The 24,336-nt window shown below is 34.7% G+C and overlaps 4 protein-coding genes across 8 annotated transcripts; 2 read left to right on the forward strand and 2 right to left on the reverse strand.

The window, feature by feature from the left end:
• The first annotated feature begins 874 nt into the window (after positions 1-874).
• LOC124178708 (serine/threonine-protein phosphatase 2A catalytic subunit beta isoform) lies at positions 875-6,694 on the forward strand. Its single transcript, XM_046562266.1, has 6 exons — positions 875-1,150; positions 4,193-4,402; positions 4,910-5,173; positions 5,271-5,443; positions 6,174-6,281; positions 6,581-6,694. The coding sequence occupies exons 1-6, from the start codon at positions 1,043-1,045 to the stop codon at positions 6,651-6,653; spliced, it is 936 nt and encodes a 311-aa protein (XP_046418222.1). The 5' UTR covers positions 875-1,042; the 3' UTR covers positions 6,654-6,694.
• Positions 6,695-7,580: 886 nt separating this feature from the next.
• LOC124178710 lies at positions 7,581-20,217 on the forward strand. Of its 4 annotated transcripts, XM_046562271.1 has the most exons (5): positions 7,581-7,592; positions 9,476-9,478; positions 18,693-18,870; positions 19,210-19,411; positions 19,883-20,217. In XM_046562271.1, exons 3-5 carry the CDS (start codon positions 18,713-18,715, stop codon positions 20,072-20,074), a joined length of 552 nt encoding a protein of 183 aa, XP_046418227.1. In that variant the 5' UTR covers positions 7,581-7,592; positions 9,476-9,478; positions 18,693-18,712; the 3' UTR covers positions 20,075-20,217. The 4 variants fall into 4 exon arrangements, with proteins under 4 accessions (XP_046418227.1, XP_046418225.1, XP_046418224.1 ...); XM_046562269.1 differs by lacking the exons at positions 7,581-7,592; positions 9,476-9,478 and adding an exon at positions 18,096-18,552 and having other exon boundaries at positions 18,633-18,870; XM_046562268.1 differs by lacking the exons at positions 7,581-7,592; positions 9,476-9,478 and adding an exon at positions 18,096-18,552.
• LOC124178707 (graves disease carrier protein-like) lies at positions 8,342-13,829 on the reverse strand. Of its 2 annotated transcripts, none has more exons than XM_046562264.1 (7): positions 13,576-13,829; positions 12,926-13,018; positions 12,654-12,787; positions 11,998-12,183; positions 11,475-11,631; positions 11,185-11,326; positions 8,342-10,991 (listed from the first exon to the last, which is right to left on the reverse strand). In XM_046562264.1, exons 1-7 carry the CDS (start codon positions 13,640-13,642, stop codon positions 10,817-10,819), a joined length of 954 nt encoding a protein of 317 aa, XP_046418220.1. In that variant the 5' UTR covers positions 13,643-13,829; the 3' UTR covers positions 8,342-10,816. The 2 variants fall into 2 exon arrangements, with proteins under 2 accessions (XP_046418220.1, XP_046418221.1); XM_046562265.1 differs by lacking the exon at positions 13,576-13,829 and adding an exon at positions 13,453-13,489.
• On the reverse strand, positions 20,200-22,290 carry LOC124178711 (28S ribosomal protein S18c, mitochondrial). Its single transcript, XM_046562272.1, has 4 exons — positions 22,135-22,290; positions 21,955-22,043; positions 21,617-21,827; positions 20,200-20,399 (listed from the first exon to the last, which is right to left on the reverse strand). The coding sequence occupies exons 1-4, from the start codon at positions 22,205-22,207 to the stop codon at positions 20,308-20,310; spliced, it is 465 nt and encodes a 154-aa protein (XP_046418228.1). The 5' UTR covers positions 22,208-22,290; the 3' UTR covers positions 20,200-20,307.
• Between the last annotated feature and the right edge of the window lie 2,046 nt (positions 22,291-24,336).

The raw sequence follows: 24,336 nt of genomic DNA on the forward strand, positions 1-24,336 counted from the left end.
ACATTACATTTATATGGTCAAAACATTTATATAGCCGTTTTATACATATGTAAAAATAAAGCAAATTTCTGAATCTTTTAGCTGTAAGTATGATCAAACTTTTTTAAATTTTGTACTGCGCTACCCAGGCAAGATCAAGCGTAGCATTATTTGAAACTTGTACAGTTCATCGTGACATTAAGTAACCATATTATGACTACGGGCAAGCAATTGTGACGGTGGCGTTTTATCGAACATAACTGTCTTAAAATTTAAATTCAATTACGAAAAACGTAAAAATACCAATTGAGGCAGCACCAACTGCGATCAGCATATGCAGACGCGAGCCGGCATCACATGTTTACAGGTAAGTGTATAACCAAATAAATAATTTTCTAGGAAATGATATACAATCATATACACAGGTTACCAGATGGAAATTCAGTTGTAATTCATTAGAGAACGTAATAAATATTTTCGAGGAAGCAGTTTCGTAGTCCAATTTCATATCGTGTCAAAATTGATTTCAAATTCTCCCGCGACAGGTAGTCATAATAGTATCTAAACGACACACCCCATCGAACCGTTGCAGAGTTGAAGCTCCGCCAATAGCTGACAGACCAAAATGAAAAGAAGTTTCATTAATTTTCATAGACTCTGATCATAAGTTGACGGATATCGGTACTTCCCTCGATTTAATTACAATAATTAAGGGCAAAAGAAATGATCGTGACACTTACTGCAAAGTTTCGCCACAAGAGTATACTTTGAATCCGATTGGCGGGCCGAAATAAAAATGCTTTACGATTGGCCAGAGCGAGACAGCCTAGTCGATCCAAACCGAATCTCGGCGAGCGATGCCGAGCGGAAGAATTTAAACGTGACGTCACCCGATCATCACTATTTGTCGGCCATTTTGTGAGTGTGTGGTTGATTGAGATATTTGTGTTGAAATAATACCGGAGCGAAATCGAATGGATTTAGTTTATTGATAAGATAGTTTCCCGTTGCGTTACATGTGCTAAGTGTCAACCGGGTATTGAACATTGCTTAGATCCAAACGATGGAGGAGAAGGCAGTGACGTCTCTGAAAGAGCTTGACCAATGGATCGAACAGTTGAACGAGTGCAAACAACTGACAGAAAGTCAAGTTAAAACTTTATGCGAAAAGGTGAGCTGGCCGGAGATTTTTCACCCCAAGTTTCTTCATTTCCCCGTTGACTTTCCTAAATTCTTTCCTCCCTGCCGACAATCTGCATCTCTATCCACGCCTATCGCGCCTCGACATCGGCTCCCGGCTAAAAAACCTTATCCAGCATTTTATTCGGTACACAACCCTCGTTTCTCCAAACATTTCACACCAAATCCTTTCTATCACCGATCGTCCCACGTCTTCTTAGGCGTATACGATTGGCCGATATGTCATCGAAAATTGATAGTCACTCACCTTGAATTACGGCTAACGACCAACGTCCCCCGTTCGCCGAGCTCGAATACACGGCGGATAAAATTATCCAACGATTAACCACGCCGCCGTTTGTTTTACACGGAATCGGATTTACTTCCACACCGCGAATTTTTTCCTCTTACTCGCTGCTCATTTGCCCTGTAAATCACATGTTATATTCCGCACACTGTAATAACGAGTAATTTTGTTTTAAACGATTTTATTATTTCTCTATGTATATTTTATGTACTGACGATTTTTTATTACACTTTTTATCTTTTGTTTGTCGAACAACACATCGAGCTACGTCATTCTGCGATGTCGCGATAAATTTTAAACAAATAGTAATGAATTCAACTTCGTTTCACGCTTCCAATAGTTTAACTTATTTTTAGCATTAGTAGATTAGCAGTAGCGGATTACATATTCGGTATTTTGTACGTCGGGCAATATTTTCTCTGGAATAGCAGATCTACGAAGAACATTCCTGCAATACAATTTCATCAACGCTTGTTACTAATATTTTATTCTACATAATCTTTCAAAGGTCGGTATCTGTGAAACCCTTCTGCTCACAGCTGACCACAGTCAAAATAAATGCGAATACTTTGACGTTTTAATTCCCACGCTGTGCTCAGAAGATATTTGATACCTTGGATACAATTATTTTAGGTCAAATCCCTAGTACGCTCCACTGTGATCATTTAAATACCAATTGGGCCGTTTTGAATAATATTATTACGTACTTGAGGACGAAAGACTTTATAGCAAATAAAATAAGAATTATTTGTATTATTCCTTTTCCAAATTCATGGGATACTTACTGTGTTACAAAATTCAGATATTCCACTGTTTCTTATTGTCTAACTGCGGAAAAATTCCGATATTTTTCAACCCTAATAGTCATTAGTTAATTTTGTACTCGTAAACACTCAGGGACAGTAGATTATTAGTTCGAAAGTCTGAATAATCAAAGAATTCTTATTAGACAAGAATGATAGAAATCATTTGTAATCGTTACCTGTTGAAAATGGTCTTATGTAATTAATAATCCTCATTCTAGAGTCCTTATAAATTTCAGGAAAAACTTTGAACTTTCAGAAACAAATCTTATTGAATACCTTGTTTCATAATTAAGTAACATGTTTTTCGAATCAAGTTCAAGGTTTATTAGAACTATTTTATAGTATTAAGGTTCGTAGAACAAACAGCATTCAACAGAGTTAATGCTGAAAAATATTACATCATGACCCTAAAATTTAAAAAGAATTTAATGCCAATGAAGGTCAATTCAGATTTGTTCACATTTTTTTATCATGCCAGCGAACTTTTCAGCTAGCTCCGACAAGTTTTATAAAATTTTAATGTTCTTGCTAGAAGCTTCAGAAATATCTCTACTTTTTTTTAAAAATATTTATTTAATTCACTATATTTCAGACAAATTTAAAGTTGTGACATGACGATTTTTCCTGGAAAATGGATCATGACCTGAACGTTACAAACTTTCACCTTATCATTCTTTGTACATTAAAAATTGATCTTGTGAAATGAAGAATCTTTTCCTGCAAACACGAAATAAGTAAACAAGTTGTATGGCCTTGCTGAACCACTTTGATAACTTCGAATTCTGTAGTGATAGGTGTTTAACAGATTATCAAGTGTCCAGAATGCAGTGTTGAGATAATTTGAAGAAGTTAGTCAGCTATTATGACAGAAAGAAATTTTTCTCATCTCTCAACTCTTTAGTTATAACTCGGTTCAATTCCAGAACCGGATTTAACGTATGTTTTACGATCATCCAAAACAAGTTTTACTTGGAATTCAGTGGACTGGTATATAATATATAATAAACTTTGAGAATTAGAGAAAATATCCAGATCTAATCATGTTGATATTAGTTTCTAAAGATATTACATTTTCGTGACGATGATTGTTGTATAAACATAACCAAACAACAGTTCGTTAAAACAGTAAAATGATAAGTTCCTGAGCTTTGGTTGGTCATAAAAACGCCTCTCTTTGTTAGATAAAATTTGAATTTTTCATTAAGAGAAAACTACGACATGGGTAAAACTGTGTGATTTGCCACTTTTTGCAATTAATAATTGTTGACCTTTTTAATAATTCCACCAAATATTGTGTAGAAATATGTCTGGAATTTTGAAAGTATAGTTTCACATCAATCCTTACTTATTTGAAGGTTTATTTGGCTGAAGATTATTAAACTCGATCGGTAATGTGAGCTGCTTCGCAAGTTGTTCTATACTGTTTATGCTTTTTATAGCAGCACTGTAAGCATAGGCGTAAGCTACAAAAACAAACTTGTTGGAACTTTGGAATTTAAAACATTTTTATGTTAATGATCAGCTAGTGATAGATCGGCATCTTGTAATAATGTCAACTTGGCCATCGTTGCAGTATTTCTACAATGTCTGCAGTTTTTTATTATCGCAGGAGTATTTGTTTTTAAACTCTAGAAAAAAAATCAGTCAGAAATTTTATATGTACTATTCGAAGTGAACATTGATAGACTCCACATAATAAGGGGGAAAATTGAAAACTTCCACTCGCCTGTTGTATTTTCAAACTTGGAGCAGCTTTGTATACATTTTTTTTTCTCTTGCAAATTCAAAATCTATCATCCAGAGTTTACGTTATATTATTAAAACATACTCGAGTCATGACATAATGAAGCGTGTTTATAATAATAACTATGCAAGCATGTAAACATTGGAGTATAATTTGAGTCTGTCTTTTAATTTTCAGGCAAAAGAAATATTGGCCAAGGAGTCGAATGTTCAGGAGGTAAAATGTCCTGTGACGGTATGCGGAGATGTTCACGGACAGTTTCACGACCTGATGGAGCTGTTCCGAATAGGTGGCAAATCACCTGATACAAATTATCTCTTCATGGGGGATTACGTCGATCGTGGATATTATTCTGTTGAGACCGTTACTCTCCTTGTTGCGCTCAAGGTACAAGATCACCAGACATTCATTAGACGAGTTTGAGAAATATATTCATAATAATGAATGGTGGAGTGCAGTTTCGATCATAAAACTATATGATAAAGAAAGAAAACATAGTAAAACAAACAACACTCAGTATTTCCATCATGAGCACTTTGATCCAAGCAGTGTGAATTTAAGGTGAAATTGTTAAACAGTAACGAATCACTTCAACAATTTATTTGAGAAGATATTTTCTGTTTGCGCTTAGTTGTAATTAGCAATAAGCCTTGGTAAAAAATGCAGAAAAGAGTATTTTGATACTTCAATATTAAAAAGTAGCCAGATTTTTTTTTTGAGATTTATACACTAGTAATCTTTCTTAAGACTAAAGAAGTGAAAATCTGGTAACATCAAGGTAACATCAAAGTTTAAAAACTGTTCGATTAATCTTTGTGATTATAATTGTTATTGTGTTGTGATTATGGTAAAAAGAAAAGTAATAATTCCAAGATTGTGTAAACCATTTAACAGGTGAGGTATCGAGAAAGAATAACGATTTTGCGTGGTAATCACGAGTCTAGACAGATTACACAGGTTTACGGATTTTATGACGAGTGTCTGCGCAAGTATGGAAATGCGAATGTATGGAAATTCTTTACCGATCTGTTTGACTATCTGCCACTCACCGCATTGGTCGATGGTCAGATATTCTGTCTTCATGGAGGGTTATCACCTTCCATCGATACTCTCGATCACATCAGAGCATTGGATCGTCTTCAAGAAGTTCCGCATGAGGTTTGTACTGATATACTGTTCCATTTGGAGCCTTTTTATAATAACAACAGTATCAAATTCTGGTAATAAAAAATGGAAAAAAAATTATGATTTCCAGGGTCCAATGTGCGATCTACTCTGGTCAGACCCCGATGACAGAGGAGGATGGGGTATCTCGCCTCGTGGAGCAGGATACACCTTTGGCCAAGACATTTCTGAGACGTTCAATCACTCTAATGGTCTAACTCTTGTATCGCGAGCTCATCAGCTGGTAATGGAAGGATATAATTGGTGAGTTTCCTTTTGTAGCTAACAATAAGTTCTGTCTCCACATTAACCACATTAGCAATTCGACAAATTATACATCGAATAATACATTGAGAGCAGTTCATCGGCTGGGAAACTTTCAATAAAAAAATTCATTCTTAAATAATAACTGAACTGTATGAATATACATCACATATTTTTCCAGGGTTCGTATGCACAGGGAAAACCGAAAAAACTCGGGGAATTTCTTACAGCAGGGAAAAGTCAGGGAGTTTTGAAAATATCACTGGAATTTTGAGTCTGTCGAAGAAATGAACTTGTTGTTATACAAAGTAGTATCGTACTTAAGAAAAAGAAAGTTGCACTCAAAATTTTTTTTCTTGCATCACTATACATTGTACATACATTACTTAGTACCAAACTTTCTTTCGTTTGCTTCTTATGAAAACTCGCCGGCTGTTGTGTGTAAATTGATAGAGTTATTAGATAAACATAGTTACTAGGTAATATTGAAGGTATTAGTTTGAATGTAAAAAAAAATTGTGAGCAATCGGCGGCATATTTTTTGAAGGTTACTGGAAAATTTCGATTTTCAGGCTGGAATACCTGTAAAAGTCAGGGGATTTCAATTTCCAAAAAATATACGAACCCTGCTTTAGTTGATAAGACGTTTCTCTGATTGTTGAATATCACTTTTGTTATTTCTACTAACCAATTTGTGATTATTTAATAATCTATAAAATTTTTCTTCCAGGTGTCACGATCGTAATGTTGTGACTATTTTTTCGGCGCCCAACTATTGCTATCGCTGCGGAAATCAAGCGGCGATTATGGAACTGGATGATGCATTGAAATATTCATTGTGAGTATAAGAGTTATGTAAAGTAACACTGCTGCAAAAGAATTTATTTCTAGAATGAAAATATTATCACTTTTTTTACGATTGCCATACTAGTTAGAAGATTCTAAAAAAAATTGAATTGGCTTGTATACAAGGTTTACCAGCATTTCAATAACAAGAAGAAACTTTTCTCATTGAAAGTTATGGAAAAATCTGGAGAATTTATTTTGCAGTTGGGGTCGATAGCTTCGAGAGTAAACTCTTGACATATTGGAAATGCAAAAAGAATATGTAATAAAATATAAATTTCTTTGTTACAGCCTTCAGTTTGATCCAGCACCGAGACGCGGTGAGCCGCACGTTACTAGGCGGACGCCAGACTACTTCCTCTAAAGAAATTATAAAAAAAGAAAAAAACAGCCAAACACAAAAAGGAATGGAAAAGATAGAGCAGGAAATAATTCACGACAAACTGGAGGTAGTTGTTAAGGTAGGAGAACAGAATGGATTTGGCTTTATAAATATGCCAAGAACCCTAACATAACTTTATAATAGGAAGATCGGTGTGACTGTAGGGCTTTTTGGAGCAAACCTTACATGCCATGTATAATGTCGCGTATTACCTATGTTACAGTCTTTTCAAAGTATCTCACACTTACGAAATGCGAGCTGAAAAGAAAAAAAAGAATGAATAAAAAGAAAAATAAGTAAATAACTAAATAATAAACAAATCCTACACATCTCAAATCGATTCACCTAGCTATAAATACATTCGGTTTTACAAGTTCAATATGTAACGCTTGTATTTTTACTATATATAAATGAAAATAAATGGACAAGAAACGTATGAAATAAACTGTAATAAACAAAAACAAATCCTCAAAACGCACGTGAAAAGAAAACGGGGGTAATTTTATTATAAAGCAATTCGTAGCCAGTTTCTATGCCGGTTGTTAGAAATGTTATATACGCACTCTGATAATAATTACAACAGATTCGTGCAACTTGTATAAATCAGGCAAATCACCGAATATACAACTATCTGACTTAAATTTAGAAACTGGCACATTAATGCTAAATAAATAAAAACGATTGTTCGTATTTAGTGACCAGCAAGGTCACGACTGGTGTGTAACAAATATCTATACATAGAAATAGGAAACGAAAAGATAAGTTGAAAGTGGGAGAGACGTGTGTGTGTGTGTGTACATAAAGCATGTAAACGCACGTATTGGCCAGCCTTGTTATAATTGACAGGTGGCACGTTATATTCGAGATAGTTGACGCTGAAATTTTTACTAATGATATCAAATGAAACGATGCTTTTCCGATGTCTGATAAATTAATTGATTAATTGATAATTGAAAACATAGTCAAAGAATTGAATAAATAGCTAGGTATGTATCGTGTTAACCGTCGATCAATTAAAACACAGCCACATGCCACATAATAAAAGTATGTACGCGCCAGCTACGAGCCACACCAGATTATTTGACAAAAATCTGTACGGTTTGACGAAATTTATCGGTGAATCACACACAACTTTGAAAGAAAACACACGCAGATATATTCATTCGTAGGCATAAGCGTGCAAATTGCAAGTATACATAACTTCATAATTAATTATTATAGTAGTGCTCCTAGAGTGGTGGCTTTCATATTATAATTATTATTATTATTATACAATGATCAAGTAAACGTGAAGTCTTTAGAATACGCACTTTTTAGTCATTTGTCAAGACATTTGGTAAATAGTTCAACCAAGAGCGAGAGATGAGACGTAGCACACGATTCTTCTCATGCCCCGTTAAGACCTGAGTCCAATAACTCAATTCTCTGTACATCAGAATAAGCATTTTTTTTCTCGTTTTATATTCAAAACACATTCAATAAATGGTAATAATACAACAGTTATTTGCAGTTGAATGAAATAGTAGATGTTAGAATCCAATAGTATCATCAAATGATTAGCAAAATGGCATATACATGTAAGTACGTATGTACGATAAGAACGAATTGTGGCTGCTAGACGACACTGTATTCTTCATTTTTCATCAATCATACATTTTTTGCTAAAATTACTACATGAAGGGTACTGCTAGCAATATTATTAAGGGATTTACACAGACGCTGAGAGTATGAATTTTTATTGAATTTAAAATGGTTTTGAAATCTACTTGGAATACGAGTCAGTAGATACATTTTTCACTCACTTCCCAATTAGATAACATACAGTGTACTTGTCAAGTTGAACAATGATTCGATCTCTTAATCTGCATACATCTCTGTAAACAACTTAGTATAACGTCTAAAGTATCGCGACAAGTGCACGTGAATTTTTTTATATTTTTTCTCTCCATCTTCCTTTAATAAACTCTGCTTTTTGACCAACGGATAAGTATGCTACAGATATTTGCACAAGATGCATTTGCAAAGTGACTAATTGACTACATGAACGTGCTTGGTGAAAATCATCGCTTGTTTACGGCTTTCCAAGCCTAGTTTTTCTTTCAGAAGAAAAAAAAATAATTCAAAATAAAAGGAAGTCGCTGCTAACTAGTTGCCAACAGTATTTGAACGGTGTTGATTGAATTAATTGTTATAACAGTTTTTTTGTTGTAAACATACTTGCAACTTAATGTAAGTAAATGGCATAAGAACTGAAGTAATTTCAGGAATTTTAGCTGACTGCACTTGAGAGAAGCATGCTGTTGGCACTACCGATACATAGTTCTAGTAATCGTGCGAAATTTCGCGAATAGTGTCAACCTGCTGAAAATCAGCTTTTCTCTACGTAGTAATTTTCACTTATTCACACTTTCAAGTAATATTTTCATCTTATTCACTTAACTAAGAAGTGAAACAACAACCTCCGCTCCTAATTATTTTCGGGCATACTAAAAATGCCACACATACTTGTAGCTATACTAATACCTGACTGTTACGCGCTATCGATATGATGAAAATTTGAAACTTGTATTTGGACCTGATGTTAGCGTGTCATCCTTCACATTTTTACTTTTCATTCTCATTAATCTTTACATGTTTATTCTTAATTTAGGAAATGAATAAAAAAAGCGTACAAAATGAATGGAGTCTCTTATAATATCACAATCCCTTGTCAACTATAATTACTTTTTGTACTGACGTAGCCGTTCAAAAGATTCGATTTATTTTTTATTAAATTTATATAACCTATTAGCAAAGTGGCATAGCTGGTGAAATTTTACAATAGATTTAGGTATTTACGTGAAAAATTCACAATTTTCTTGTTTTTCGTTACATATGGCTCTCGTAAAATGCATAGATGTTGCACTCGAAAAATTTTATATTTATACACATATTTTCAGTCTCCGGCAATAAGTAGAAGAGGAATGAAAAGGGATCGAAAAGAATATATACATGTATATGAATAAAAAAGATTCCGTATAATATAAGTGATCGGCAAATACAAATAGCATACAATAATTTATCTACATACTAATTTTTGTAATTACCAACAGTTTTTAAAATTTTTTTTTCAATATGAATTTGGATACATCAAATAGATGTTTGTATAATTTTTATCTTCGTCTATGGTATAATAATTCAGTAATATCTGAGTCAGTTTTATTATTGTGGCAATTCCACATGATAAGTACAATAACAAGTGGAACAAGACCTCGAAATTTGTCATGATTATTCACCTCTTCAGGTTGGGCAAGAACTTGGGAATTCGATTTTGTATCTTACTTATAATCCTATTTCAATAAATTATTGACATATTGAAACACCCGCTTGACAGACGTTTGACATTATAAGTTCAAGCAGCATTTGTTCCTTCATTAATACTAATCCATTATTCTATAAAGATTTAATTCTAACGCTTAAAGAAAAATCGTCAATTTGCGATTTAGGTAATGTATGATTATTTATTTAACTTGACAACAATTAATGCCCATTTTCATTGCTGTCAAATTCTCTTAGCATAGAATTCCTGCATAACTAAACAGGTACATTATTTATTCTGGCAATGTTGAAGTAACGTTTTGTTATTGAGTTACAACTCAAATAACAATTCGCTCATAATATTGCCCAAATCACAACTGTGGAATCTTAGTCGTAAAACCCCATTACTTGTGCAGCATTATTGACTTGATAGTTACGTAAAACCTTATTGAATAATGTAGTTGAAAAAATTTAGTCTGACATATCAGAAAAGTTGTCACATGAAAAGAGAGCTTGAATATTTTCGTTCAGTAAGTTTTTGCTTCCTATTACTATATTCACATTCATCAACAATCTTTTCAGACCCATAAATCTAGATTTGATACATTTCACGCACGTGACTCTTCAGATATTATTCATTTTGCTGTATCATTCTTTTTGTAAGCAAATCAGTAAATTTACGTAAACGAGTGTGCTTTTCACATTAACATTCATTTATATCGTTCTACTCTTCGTGGATGTACTTATTCACAGATGTATCATCCATTTTTGTAATATACAAAATATAAAAATATACTTCAACAACAATAATCAGTTATTCTACAGTCTCCCTAATTAACACTTTTTATTTATAATTTCATACCTGTATCTAGATCGAGCAATTGCTTCATTAATTCATACGTGGCAAAACTTACAGCTACCATGGGGACAGCTCTAAGATAGTTTATACTCATTCCACGGTAAAGTCCTTTGATGATCCCATTTTCTAGGTAAATAAGCTTCATTGTTGCAACCATTCCCGACCTGCAATAAAATGTAAATAACCTACTAAGTAGATACGATATCACATAGATCGCAATTTTTATTTTTCTTAAATATAATATTTGTTCGTGTATATTATCAATTGGTAATGTTTTATGCGCCACTGTTTGATTTTTTTTTTTTGCTAACTTTATCTTTGAAAACTCTCATTGTATCGATTATAAAATATATTTACCCAAATTTATGGGTAGCCGGATTCATCATAGCTAATTGCATTCGCCGTCTAGTTACATCTAAGGGATAGGAAACACTTTGAGCAACTGCCCCTGCAAAGCCACCACACAGCAGCTTGGCTGGCAATGTTAGGACTAATCCACCTATAACAATGAGAAAATGATTGCAATAATTTTACATAAACTTGTGCAAATTTGTATAGGAAATCAATAATTATGGAACAATGGAGTTATATTGATTGATGAAAACAGAGGAATTCAATAGTTTGAGACCTTAAAATGAAACATTTACCAGTATTTCTGTTGCATTTGTTGCACAAATAATTTGGTGCGTACTTCATACAGAAGAACTTAAACTTTTCGAAAGAGTAGAATGACAAGCCTGCGTATGGAACCATTCCGCATATTGTAGGCATAAATCCTCTGTATAAAGCTTTGATTCCACCTTCCTAAAATTAAATTTATTTATAGTTGCATGCAGATTAGAAGTTCATTGAAAAACTTGAACTTCAACATATTTCCTTGTCATCAAAATTAAAGTACTGTAATTTATAGGGACACTTGGGAAAAATTAAGCTGCACACTTCTTTTTTTTAAAAAAACCTCAACAAACTTTGATGCATCGAAGCATCAATTTAGATCGTAATTAAGACATTCAACTTTTATTCTACTAACGGCAGTTCCGAATGATAGACATAGCAACTAGAACTTTACAATGGTGAAGAATTGCGAAAATCTTAGACCTCTTCTGTAAAGAAAACTGATTTTTTGCCACCTATCTTGTAAACTAATTAATGCAGAAGTCTCCTTATTACCTGCTTGAAAATACTAGCGGCCGTATGTGCTATTCCAGTGTAAACATGTTCTCCGGTGACTTGAAATGCCAAACGTGCTCTTATGGTATCGAGTGGATACGTCAAAGTTACAGCGGTTACTCCAGCTCCTGAACCAGCCAGGAATTTATCTAATTGGGTGCGACTACCCAGTAATCCTCCTAAATACTGTCAAGAGTTGTTATTCCGTGCGCATCATGTTACATAATTCAAACGTTTATTTCGTTCGTTTCAAATGTTATATATCGTGAAGAATATTGATAAAGATTTGTTACAGAGTTCACTGCAGCATTTTCCTCAATTTCTTTTTAAAGAATTTTGTTTCATTTCTTTCCAACTAATTTAACCATGTTCTTCAAATAGTTTGTTCGAAAATGGTAAAAAATCCGAAAGTGAAAATATTTTTTTTCAAAGAATCTTGTCCTACTTAATTCAACAACCTTTTTTTCAATTAAATGGAATGTATAGAACGTATGAGGTTTTATTCAAAGAAATTTTATTTGCAAACCTGGTTATTTTCAACATTTCATACATCATTTCACTTTATGCAGATGAAAATAATAGGTACTGGACAGTGAAAATCACAATGGGATGTAAAAAAAATTGTCAAGAATTCATAGATTTATATTAGACATTACCTTTTTGTATATCTCAAAGGCAGTAAATTGTGTTGCAGCATAAGGAAAAATTCTGACCATTTGTGCACCATTTCCTTTATATAAGGCAAAAAAAGCCTCACGTTGAACTATTTCTTTTAGTCCAGCAAAAACACCTGCCAAACAAAGTTTCTAATTTTTTTTTGAAACGTAATACACACAGGGAATTGTTATTTTATCGATAAATATTTGACATATAAGTACTTTGTTACACAAAATCGATTCTCTGTAATTGAACTTGGCGAATACTTTACCTAAATGCTTGTAATGTTGACTGTGTGCTTGTAACAATATTTTTATTCTGTCTAATGGTGCAACCGCAGTTTTCGAACACATACCTGCGACACCTGTGGACTTGAAAAATTACATAAAGAGCAATGTGGAAAAAAAGCAAATTGTGAAAATACAAAATTCAGTGTAACATCAATCTTTGTCATGATCAGCAAAGCTGACATGATACATATTAATTTAAGTTCACATCATGTTAGTTTCGAAAGGGGCTGAGTCAAATATTGTGGAAATACATAGGTATACATATTCTCTCTTTGGAAGGATTTTTTGAATTATAATGCAAATTTCCTTAGAAATTCTGAACCAAAGTTATGATACAAACATGCAACTGTGGAGATCTCAAGAACCCCAACAGACTGTTTATTTTTTTACGTTAAAAAAAATCCATTTTGCTGTAGAAATCTACTGTTGGCAAATAAATTGTAAATTTAAAAACAAGACTGCTACTACAGACAAGTAGTGATCCTCAAGATGATTATTACATACGTACAAAGATTATACACGATAATCATTTGTGACGTTCTAGACTGAAGTTCGTATGATGATTATTCAGTTACGTACGATGTATTTTCAAATATTCATCAGTCAATATCTGACAGTTGCAAGGACTTACCGCCGGAAACAAGGCTTTTAAAAACGAACTCGGCGTTCTTTTTCTCACTTTTTGTTGCAAAAGACATTGTCCCTTGTTTCCTGTTCGCTTGCCGGTAACCGAACAGATTTACTACTTCTTAAAATATAAATAAAAAAAAATTGAATGTATGTACATGAACTTGCTGTAACGTATGTTGGAATGTTTAGAAAGCGGGTAAGTGTTACTCGTGCGGACGAGAAATGTCAAGTAGCAGGCTTCGGTATTCGAGTTTTCTCCACGCACACGGCTACGTGTGCCGCGTATTCATCTATTTAGGCAAACACACCGTTAACCACACGAACAGCCCCCCCCCCTTGCCGCGCGACAAGCATATATTTTCCAGCAGGAAGCAGTATGTTGAACCCATTTGAGTTGAACGCATGGGTTGAACGTTGCGTATGAATGATGACCCCACTCCTTGATTTAGCATTATCTAGATATTACGAGTTCCAATCATGGAGATATATGACGTATGGCAACTGCAGGAAGGAAGAGAGGTGCGAGTGAAAAGAACTCGTGTTTATCGCATATCAAGTGGTGGAACTAGCTCTCCAAACGAGTCAAATTGAAAGAATATGCTGTAGTCGGTAGTTACCGACTGAGTAAGGTATTACTTATTTTCAAAGCCAAATTATCTACAGTGCCGAGCTAAAATATTAGCGAACGTTTTTGTTTCATACGAGAATAATGATAGAAAACTTATTCCAGCAATAAGTCGCAATAGAATTACAGAAATATAATTTCTCATATTATTGTTTTGTAAGACCAAATGTTGTTAGACATTAATTGTAGTCAGCTTTGCATATGAAAGTGCGCCAGTTGCGAGTTTTACCTGATAATATTATCCAAATGAGTGACATTTGATTATTGTTACATACCCTTCTGGAGGGTTTTTGGGTGATTTGAAATGCTCGATATCACGCTGAAAACATTAGCTTTCTTGCATTGCCTAATAATTACTAAAAACAGCCAGTTGAATGGGGTTTTTTGAAACTAGGCAAGGGCTGAAGCAGGAAGCTTCGGTATAGGAATTTTCTTCTTATATACGTATAGGAGTTATATAGGTATAGGAGTTATCAAGCCGGGATCACTATAAACTTAACTTAATAGAACGGAACGTAATGATACGTAACGGAAAGGAACGGAATGGAACTAGAATGGTATGGCAGTAGTGAAGCGGGATTTTCAAAAAGTAGCGACGGCGCAGGTGTTTTAAATGACGGTGGTCATGAGTGACGTTTTGTTTTACTCGTGACATTGCTCGTGATATCAAAATGCCAGTGCTACGAGATAATTATTTAATGTTCAATTTGCGTTTTGCTGAGCATTTGTACATAAACATGAAAAAAAAACGAACTACCTTTCAGATTTCTTGCCGCTACAGATAGCCAGGATACGCTAAGTTTCGCTTACCGGTGTGGCCAAAGTAGCATATCATGCATATTGAGCAAAACTACTCGAGTTTTGATTACGGTGTTGAAGCCATTCTACTTGGTACCACAGTTGTCCGAAGATAATTGGCGAAATATTGCGAGTGGCTTTTGGAACCAATGGCATTTCCGCACTGTGTGGAGCCATCGATGGGAAGCATTTTCGAATCTATGCTCCGGAAGCGTATCAAAGTATTTATTTTTTCAATTACAAAAAAACGTTCAATATCATCCGCTGGCTGTTTGCGATGCTAACTACAATTTCACCATCATCGATATTGGAGTGGAAGAATCGCAAAGCGATGGTGGTATTTTTATGATTTCAGAGATGGAAAACGCCTGGCAGAAAAATCTCCACAAGTTCTTCCGTCAAATTTCTTCCCTGGGACAGACATTGAAGTGCCCTTTTTTCTGGTCGGGGATGCAGCATTTCTCCTCAAGCCACGTGTGATGAAACGGTGCGGTGGATGAAATGTTTTGATGTACAGAGCGAGCGTCAGGCGTTGGATGACTATAGTCACCGCTCGGACAGAGCGAGCGTCGGGCGTTGGGTGACTATGGTCACCGATCGGGCCGAAAGGGTTGATATGATATCACGGTTGTTTGGGTTATTTTGGTACGCCGATAATAATATGGTACATGAATTAAAAATAACTAGGTTTAAAACGAATGAACACTGTCTTTGTGCATGTGATCTAAACCGAATCTGCCCGTAAGATTTTTTCTATGTAATGCTACAAATCACGTTTACACATGCATGTAAGTATAACGTATTGTGATTTTATGAAAACGAATTTCGTAAAAAAATATCATAGAACAATCAGCTAAGTGCTAGCAGATTTTAAAAACAACGCACAGCAATTTTAGCTCTAATTGAACGACGTTATTGTCATGTATTCCTATGCATACTATGCCAACTACTCACCAATTGCAATTTGTTGATCCTGGTTGTTCGGTTTTTTTTCGGATTCAAAATGTTATCTGAAGCATGCATATTTGTTTGATTATACAAAACCCACGTTCTCAATAATCAAACTTGTAAACTTGAAAATTAGTCCGGAAAGTCAAAAGTCACCAGGTCAAAGACCTGGACAGCCAAAACCACGGAGCGCTTGTCCTGGAAGTCGAGTTTCACCAGGTAACGGACCTGAAGCGCAGGAACCAGGAGGTAAAGAACCCGGTACTCGAAATCTGCGGAGCGCGATTCTCGTACGTCCCCTCTACTGCGCGGTTGTTTCTGGACTGAGGAATTCGGCTAGCTGATTTTGATCGTCGACGATTACTATAAATCAATGACGTCAAGAGAAAAAAAATTTTGAGTGACGTCATTTTCTGAACATCCGAACATTTACCTATCGCTCAAATTTTCACTTTACGAAATGTTTTGTCACATTAAACACATAAAATCATATTACTTTCGACAGAACGGAAGGTCGGACTTTTAGATGATAAATTCGTAAAACGCGAAACAAATGATGCATCAATATCTGAACGTTCTATGCATAAGTTGGCTGCCTCGTCACCAATTCCAAAGACTAGTACAAGCATCGTTGGATGGTGATCTTCGCAGGAAGAGTATCGCTTGGAATTTAACGGACCTACGTATTTCTCCAAAACGGACAATCAGTCCACCACCGGAACCCGATGCCGTTCCAATAACTCATTAACGATGCATATTTCTTGGATGATTACATGAATTCCTAACAAGTATCTTGTAATTTTAACATATATAATGTAACTCATTAACGTTCTACCATTGTCTCCTTTTCACTTCGTGAAATTCTTCTTTTATAACCTAAGTCTGCAAAACCTTCCATCTGTATTTTTCTTGACCGAGATATCGTAGATAATTGATGAGAAATTGATTATAAAGAATCCGAAAAATCTATTTCTAGGTGAGATCAGTCGTTAGTTTCTGATATCCTATATATTGTATTATTACACAATTGGGTCCTGTGGGTAATATCATTATTAGCAGTTACCGGAAAAGTGCTGAAATTTCGGATAAAATAGTACCGATTTTGTCGGGAATACGTATTTCTAAACTCGAAATTCCTCACAATCAACGCGGGCATTGCCGTAAACGTATAATAAAGTGGACAGATATGAGTAGTTATATTCTGGGACACTTGATAATAGTTTTCTGAACAATCTTATGTTAGGGGGTTAGCGGACAGAGTCGCAATCTAACCAGGTAATGTGAGTAGAAGTTGAAAAGAGGAACCTTGATCGTCCTCAAATTTTTTTAAAATCACTTTTGTGAAAATGGTTGTCTGAGATTTATCGCGGTTTGTTACAGCATTCGATTCAAACATTAGTAACAATCGAGTCTTACCTAATTTCCAAAAAATATCTCCAAGTAGTATTTTCGTGTAAATAGGTCTAGGTTTTTCGCTGCAAGCAAACTGTATTTTTTAAAAACCACGGAAATTTAACGTCAGGTCAGAAATTAGTTTTACACGTCAACTGCATCTTCTTTCGAAATGAAGATATGAGCGTTGACTCAAGATGCATATTATTATCTTCGGCTAACGGTACGAGTTAAGTATTAAACATATGCACAGAAATTACATACGGTACATACAGGATCAACTGTATATCTTCATCCTTTGATTAACTTTTTCGACTACATCTCCCATTCTTGGCATCAAGAAAAGGTTTCGAGCTCTGTTAACTGTAACCCAGGAGCACGTTAATTGCAAATCTATTTAGATAGTATTATTCTTGTCGATCCGATGGAGTTATATTGACGTTGCTGAATTTGGCTCAAATGAATTTGCGTAATTGAAAAGCATACGGCGTTCACACGGAGTTATATGAAAATTTCAGTCTGCTCCCGTTCGTCATTCCATAGGCATAACAATATTCGACTCTGTATTATCTGGGTACACGCGGTGAGCGATGGTAACATCAGTTCTTGTCGCCTCTACGTACCGACCGCTTGCCGACTTGAGTTGCGCATGTGAGGAAGAACGCAGAGAGCGCTGCTTGACGAAGAATTTATCTCGTCCATTTTCCATTACGAAAAGTCCCATAAGACTATCAGTCTTTATATGCCTTCAGTCGACGGTTACTGTAACTATGTATATTAGGGAAAATCGAGATCAGTGGGAAAATCGCTCACTTCTCACTTTTAGGAGTGTTTGTAACTTAGTAAACCAAGATAAACAAAACACACTCTCATTTTCAAAAGACGACTCCTTGCAAGTCATTATAAAATTGCGCAATAATGATGATCTCGCGGGTGTTTAGTTTTGTTGACGTTACCAAGTCAGCCTTGTATTTCGGAATGTATTTTGAACCGAGTGCACCTCGCAACGGCTTCGCACACTTTTCTTGATCCACGAACTACGAAGAATGAAGATTAAAAAGTATCACGCTTGAAATTTCGACACGTGCAGGCACATGCACGCAATTCACACAAACCTACTTCCCACGTGGTAGAAGTGTTTTGATCATTATTGTCACATCGTGGATCACGGGCAACATACAAAAAACAGTCAGCTGCGAAATCGAACGGAATTCGGTATATAGACTTGCCGATGTATTGTCTTGACTGTCTAGTTTGTGAAGTCTTATTGCAATTTGTTGTTTATATTGTTGCAGTGGGTTTACTATAAAAGGGGGAGACAATATTTTATTACTCGTAATTAATGTGGTTTGCAGGAAAGTAACGATTAGTTATTATGGACAGGCGGCACGGATTAAATACACCTTCTCCGTTGAGAAATAGCACGGCTGCGAATCGACCCTTTCGATCACCCTTTCATACTATTCTCAGCCCATGTGATAAAGTCAATCTCAACGGAAAGCGTGTCAAGGTTTCAAACGTTAGATCTTCTCCGTAAGTTTTTTGTCGATGTTATACATCGCAAATAATCATTGAATGTTGCACTTGAATTGCAACTTTCTAAAAGCATAAATGTAATTTGGATCAATTGACAAATTTCATCTTTTCAACTGTTTCATATAATAGTAATGATAAAAATTCCGATAATTAATATCATATAATTGGATAACACAGTTCATGGTATACGCGTATCTTTGTGATGCGTACATACGTATCTTATTTTTAAAATACAATTTCTTCAAATTTAGATCTGTATGACGTTTGAGAGTTAACATTGTGGTTAACTGTCACTGTCAACCCTAATTTATAACATTTTTATTATTACAATTCAAGTTCATGGACCCCAAAGAAGAGGATTAGTCATCAGCCGTGTTTAATGGGGAAAAAAATTTGCTTAGAAAATGAATACGCTCCATCAGAATGCGACAAAGAAAGATCGATTACTGAGGATGATCTTAAACAAATCAAAGAAAGAATCTGCGTAAAGAAACAACAATTAGAAAGTGTGAAACGTCAGTTGTTGTACGAAAAAAAGGTCAGATTTTGGAATCCTATTACTTTGTTGAAAAAGGGATACGATTGAAAAATATTTTCATGCTGTTTTTGGCAGTATTCAAGTGTTTGCCCGTTGATATTCTTAATTCTTTGGGTTGGTCGCAGCCAAGCAGATACTGTACACATATACTATACTAGTTGCAAAAGGTCAACTGTAGCTAATAGAACCAAAAAAAATTTGCCGTGTTTGCGATTCTAAAAATATGTCTTGGAATTTTAGAAATTTTCACTATTTGAAAGAAAGCTTATCTGGAATAAGTCACATTACCCAACAATTTGAAAAACGTAATATTGTAATGGTTGCAAGTTTATTATATCCTTTCATTTCTAAGGCAATTCGTTTGGTTAGTTTTTTGAAATGATCCAAACTTGAAGTACATATTCCAAAGTATAATTAATTGAAATAGGTAAATAATATGTGTATAGACATAAAAGCATATTTTGTTTTTAGCACGAGGCACATGATTTAAATGATCTTACGGAAAGATGGCTGCGAGGGTGTCAAGAAGCGCTTATGCAATTCCAGAAAAATATTAGCTACCACAGCGGAACTGCTGTAAGCATGCCAGAGCTTTTGGCGCAGTTAGGGATTCCGCCAAAATTGGTACAATATTCAGTTGAAGATTGCGACTTTGTGGTGTAAAGACAGACATTGATTGTTGAGATTCTTTGTATCCATAAAATGGTCAGGATGAGAACATTTGTGAACGATATATTCAAGCGATAACCAACTATATATCATTAATTTAATCTGTCGACTGTATTGAGTTCTTGTGCAGCAGCATATTGTGCTACAAAAACATTATTTATTTACATATTTTCGTACAAACTGACAAACTTTGTTTATCAGTTTCTTAAAGTTAAGTCAAGTATTACTCAATAATTATGGGGCCTAAATGGATGATCCGGATCAAAGAGCTGGGGGTCTTTCACGTACGTCACATCCTTGAAGTAGTAAGCCATGAAACCTATATTTTAACATATAGAATTATATTCATTGACTGAAGCAAAATTGGAGAGATAATCGAAATAGATGAAATGTAATTCAACCAGAGATGGACCACAAAGTACCCTTAATATAAATTACTACGATATATTCATTAACAGTATATAATGTCAAGCTAGCCATCAACATATTAATCAAATTATTGCAAAAATAAAGCATTGCTAATCAAAATAATCGACTTGAGCCTATGTTACTGAATACATCAATGTGTCCTACAGAAAAAGACGTATTTTGGCGGGCTGGATAGATAGAATGTATTTCGCCGGCTAATTTAGAACGGACATATCTCAAAAAATGCCACGAATTGTGTATATTGTATGTATGTTCATTTCCATAGGAACTTTTGACATAGTTACAAAAAAGAATTTTATGTGGAAGGATATTACCATACACAAGTAATCGATTGGGTTTTTAATAATTCAAACAGGTTGAAGTAAGTAAGGCTACTGTAACGATGCATGTTTAGGAAAAATCATTGCTTCAAACCTTTAGGAGTGTCTGAAGTTTAGCAAATCATAATAAACAAAACATATTTATGTTGAAAATATGTAAATTTGAACAACTGGTGAATTTACATATTTTCAACAAAATTCTCTCGTAGATTAATGATTTGCACCCCCGCATCTCATTTATTAGACGGCATTGCAAAAAGGGTAAACATAACATCTACACACTACAGTCTCCTTACATCGTGCATGCAGAGAAGAAATTCTTACTCAAAACATATTTATATTTGGAAAAGCTAACTTCTTAAAAGTCATTCTGAAATTGCACAATAATGAATTTCTCCCTGATGATTCGTTATGTTAATGTTACTAACTTCAGTCTCGTATAATGCAAGGTGGTTATTCAAGCTAAACTAATTCTGGAGAACTCTGAAACATTAGGGAATATATATCCTTTGCCAAGTGTTATATCACGATCTGTATCATGCTTTTGTCAATTTTCATTAGTATGAACAATACGAATAAATGGGAGTATTAGATTTCAACAGTTTGGAACTTAATAGTTTTTGATATATTTTACAGTTCATGTTTAATTTTTATATCAGAAAATCTAGAAAAATTGGAATTTGGTTTTTGAGGGATCTGAGAAAGACTGAAACTATTTAATCCTTAGCATTTAAGGCGCTAATAATCTTGCATAATGATATGAGGTATTTCAATATATGGTACTAACCAGCATTTTGTGCTTTTAGAATCTCATGTTCAACTTTTGCCTGTTTACTCTTGCACAAGCCAGTTATGTGGCGTCCATAAATTCGTCCTGTGTAACGGCTCTGGAACTGGGAAAGCAGTCTTACGTTTTTATAATCTGGCTCTATATTGTATTTGCACAAAATACATTTGACTCGCGGCTTCTCATACGGATTTTTTTCCAACTGCACTGGCTATAAAAAGAGACCATGTTAGTATACAAAAAAAATTTGTTCTTGTTTTTTCTGATCTCTAATTTTTCTAAACTGAACAAAATATTAGGGTACATTGAATACGAAGATAGTGATTGAGACAACTTACAAGATCTGCCTGTATTTCCTCGTTTGAAATCTGATGACTTTCAGCAGCTTCGTGTATCGGTCGATGCAAAGTACGCCACAATATTTTTTCTATAAAATAAAATTTCTGTGTGTAGGTTATATTCTATTAACAAATATTCTCAAAAGTAAATATTTTCTGTCCAACATTTAAACAACGTACTTGCCGCACCAACGAAACTTCTTGTTAGGACGTAACTAGACATTTTGTGTGTTTGATGTTTACAAAAAAACATATAACATTTAACAAATTTTCACAAATCTTGCGGAGGAATAGCAAGAGGCGCTCATGGCCGGCCATAAACTGTGTGCAATCTAGATCAACACGAGGCTGGCCAACCAGGTGTAGAGCGAGAGAGATAGATTATAACGGGTCATTTTCTCTCACTCCTCCGTCGTACTTTCTGTATAATGTATACGTGCGAAAGGTGCGAAACCATATACTTTGTTGCGTCTACACGCTGTACTTTAATATCGATAGATATCGGAATAATCGACTCCAATAAGAAAAGGGTTTCATTATTATCGAAAACCTTCCTTTTTTTTCTGCCGTCGTTCATTGTTGCAGATCTAAAAAATGATTTAAAGTGATACATAGAAACATAACCTCGGCTTTTTATTAGATATTCTCTACTAAGAAATCGACATACCCGGCTATACAGGATGTCCCTAAATTGGGGGACACCGACCAGCCAGCGTGATACCTGACTGAAATCCAAGCGAGAATTTCTTTACCGGAAGCTCGTCCGATGCATAGTTTTTGAATTACAAGCGATAGCGCTAGGCCAATCAGAGTGCACCATTTCATCTGGATTTGCCGCCACGGAAATTGCTGTTTTGTTCGCTGGGTGAATTATTATTATTCGTTTACAAATTAAATATCGGCACCTCCCCTCTCTCCCTGCTGTACCCCTTCTCGGGCGCTGACCTCGGTATTGTTGCCACGGTACACGCTGCCGGCCGCACACCCAGGGACGCACACTCGTGTGTGTGAAAATAAGCGAATGCCCAGCTATACAATACTACGAAACACACATCTAAGAGTGAAAATAAAAATAAATCTCCAAATAAATCAGCGGATTTAAGATTTAATGTTATAAAACACTTCCAACCATCGATGTATGCATAAAACTAGAGATTTTAGATGATTGATATGCCATTAGGGTTCATAATTAGTCATTCAATCAATCTGAATTATGCTTTCCGAACATTTTTTGTGTCTTTGCAACATAATTTTTCCACTAGTTTGAAATTCATCATTGACACCCGATTTTTAAATAATGCGAGGGAAAAATAACTCGCTGAATTGACGTGTCAATAGGTTTGTAAATCAATTACGATTCACCTGAGTTAACACAAAATAACTGAATAAATGAGAATTCACTGAATCACTAAAAATGATAACCGAAATCATGAGAATTATTGGAGACATAACTGAATTAGGAAGAGTTGTAATAAGTCAAGTTACTTTGAATAACTTTAGATTCGTGCCAAAATTTTATGTTTAGAGAGAAAAATAATTAAATTCAAATAAAAAAGTAATTTTAAATCAAGAAGAAGAAAATTTCCAAATACCTGAATTCAGATGAAGCAATTTGAATTTAATAAATCTATCCGAATTTGAGAAAAAATAATATTCATTATTTGGAATAGAAAAATGAAGTCGAATTACATGAATAAATTCAATTAATTCAACTCAAAAAAATATGGTGTCATTCAAATTCCCAGTTATTTCCTCGTCGATTCAATGTGGGTCTGGAGTGGCAAGTAACGTTGAAATTGTTGAGATCAATGCTAGTGATGGCCACTTATCTGAGAATAATCGATGTATCGATTAATCGATTTCAACAAAATAATCGGACACGGCTCGATTGAATTGGTAAAAATTAATCGATTTGGTAAATTTCTGCGTGTAGTCTTAATATCAGAAGAGATATTTTGATAATTCATAGTCTTATTCAAAATATTTTTAAGTTTGATAAATTTTGAGTAATTGATACTTAAAACCACATACATCGATACTGTATTGCATCGTTCGTGTGAGTAAACAAGCGGTTTAAGGCTGACCGTGATCCAGCCCTCGAACTTCCTGTTTTCACACTGCAAATTCAAGGTTCATGGAACAAATAAATATTAATATCCAATTCCAATTTTCCAACTACGAATTCAGAGTCGTGATTGACGATTCAAAAGCCCTCGCATATCATATTACATAAAAAAATATTACGATTTTTTTTAATTTGAACCACTAATAATGGATCGACCATCATAAATATTGGAAACCTGACTTTGGATCGGTTAGTGGTGACCGGAAAAATGTCCACTTACCAATTTCTATCAAAATCCGAATATTTTAAGATTTTGT

The sequence above is a fragment of the Neodiprion fabricii genome, chromosome 3, assembly GCF_021155785.1.
Source record: "Neodiprion fabricii isolate iyNeoFabr1 chromosome 3, iyNeoFabr1.1, whole genome shotgun sequence".
In the NCBI taxonomy this organism is placed as follows: domain Eukaryota; kingdom Metazoa; phylum Arthropoda; class Insecta; order Hymenoptera; family Diprionidae; genus Neodiprion; species Neodiprion fabricii.

Excerpts from the sequence above, each read along its gene's own strand:
- LOC124178708 (XM_046562266.1), top strand. The coding sequence starts at position 1,043 with ATGGAGGAGAAGGCAGTGACGTCTCTGAAAGAGCTTGACCAATGGATC. Across the intron at positions 1,151-4,192 it reads TTAAAACTTTATGCGAAAAG|GCAAAAGAAATATTGGCCAA; the intron begins GTGAGCTGGCCG and ends TTTAATTTTCAG. Across the intron at positions 4,403-4,909 it reads CTCTCCTTGTTGCGCTCAAG|GTGAGGTATCGAGAAAGAAT; the intron begins GTACAAGATCAC and ends ACCATTTAACAG.
- LOC124178707 (XM_046562264.1), bottom strand. The coding sequence starts at position 13,642 with ATGTCTTTTGCAACAAAAAGTGAGAAAAAGAACGCCGAGTTCGTTTTT. Across the intron at positions 12,788-12,925 it reads TCAACATTACAAGCATTTAG|GTGTTTTTGCTGGACTAAAA; the intron begins GTAAAGTATTCG and ends TTTGTTTGGCAG. Across the intron at positions 10,992-11,184 it reads CCGGCTACCCATAAATTTGG|GTCGGGAATGGTTGCAACAA; the intron begins GTAAATATATTT and ends ATTTTATTGCAG.
- LOC124178710 (XM_046562271.1), top strand. The coding sequence starts at position 18,713 with ATGGACAGGCGGCACGGATTAAATACACCTTCTCCGTTGAGAAATAGC. Across the intron at positions 18,871-19,209 it reads TCAAACGTTAGATCTTCTCC|TTCATGGACCCCAAAGAAGA; the intron begins GTAAGTTTTTTG and ends TTACAATTCAAG. Across the intron at positions 19,412-19,882 it reads AGTTGTTGTACGAAAAAAAG|CACGAGGCACATGATTTAAA; the intron begins GTCAGATTTTGG and ends TTTTGTTTTTAG.
- LOC124178711 (XM_046562272.1), bottom strand. The coding sequence starts at position 22,207 with ATGTTTTTTTGTAAACATCAAACACACAAAATGTCTAGTTACGTCCTA. Across the intron at positions 22,044-22,134 it reads AAGTTTCGTTGGTGCGGCAA|AAAAAATATTGTGGCGTACT; the intron begins GTACGTTGTTTA and ends TTTATTTTATAG. Across the intron at positions 20,400-21,616 it reads TCTAAAAGCACAAAATGCTG|GTTTCATGGCTTACTACTTC; the intron begins GTTAGTACCATA and ends GTTAAAATATAG.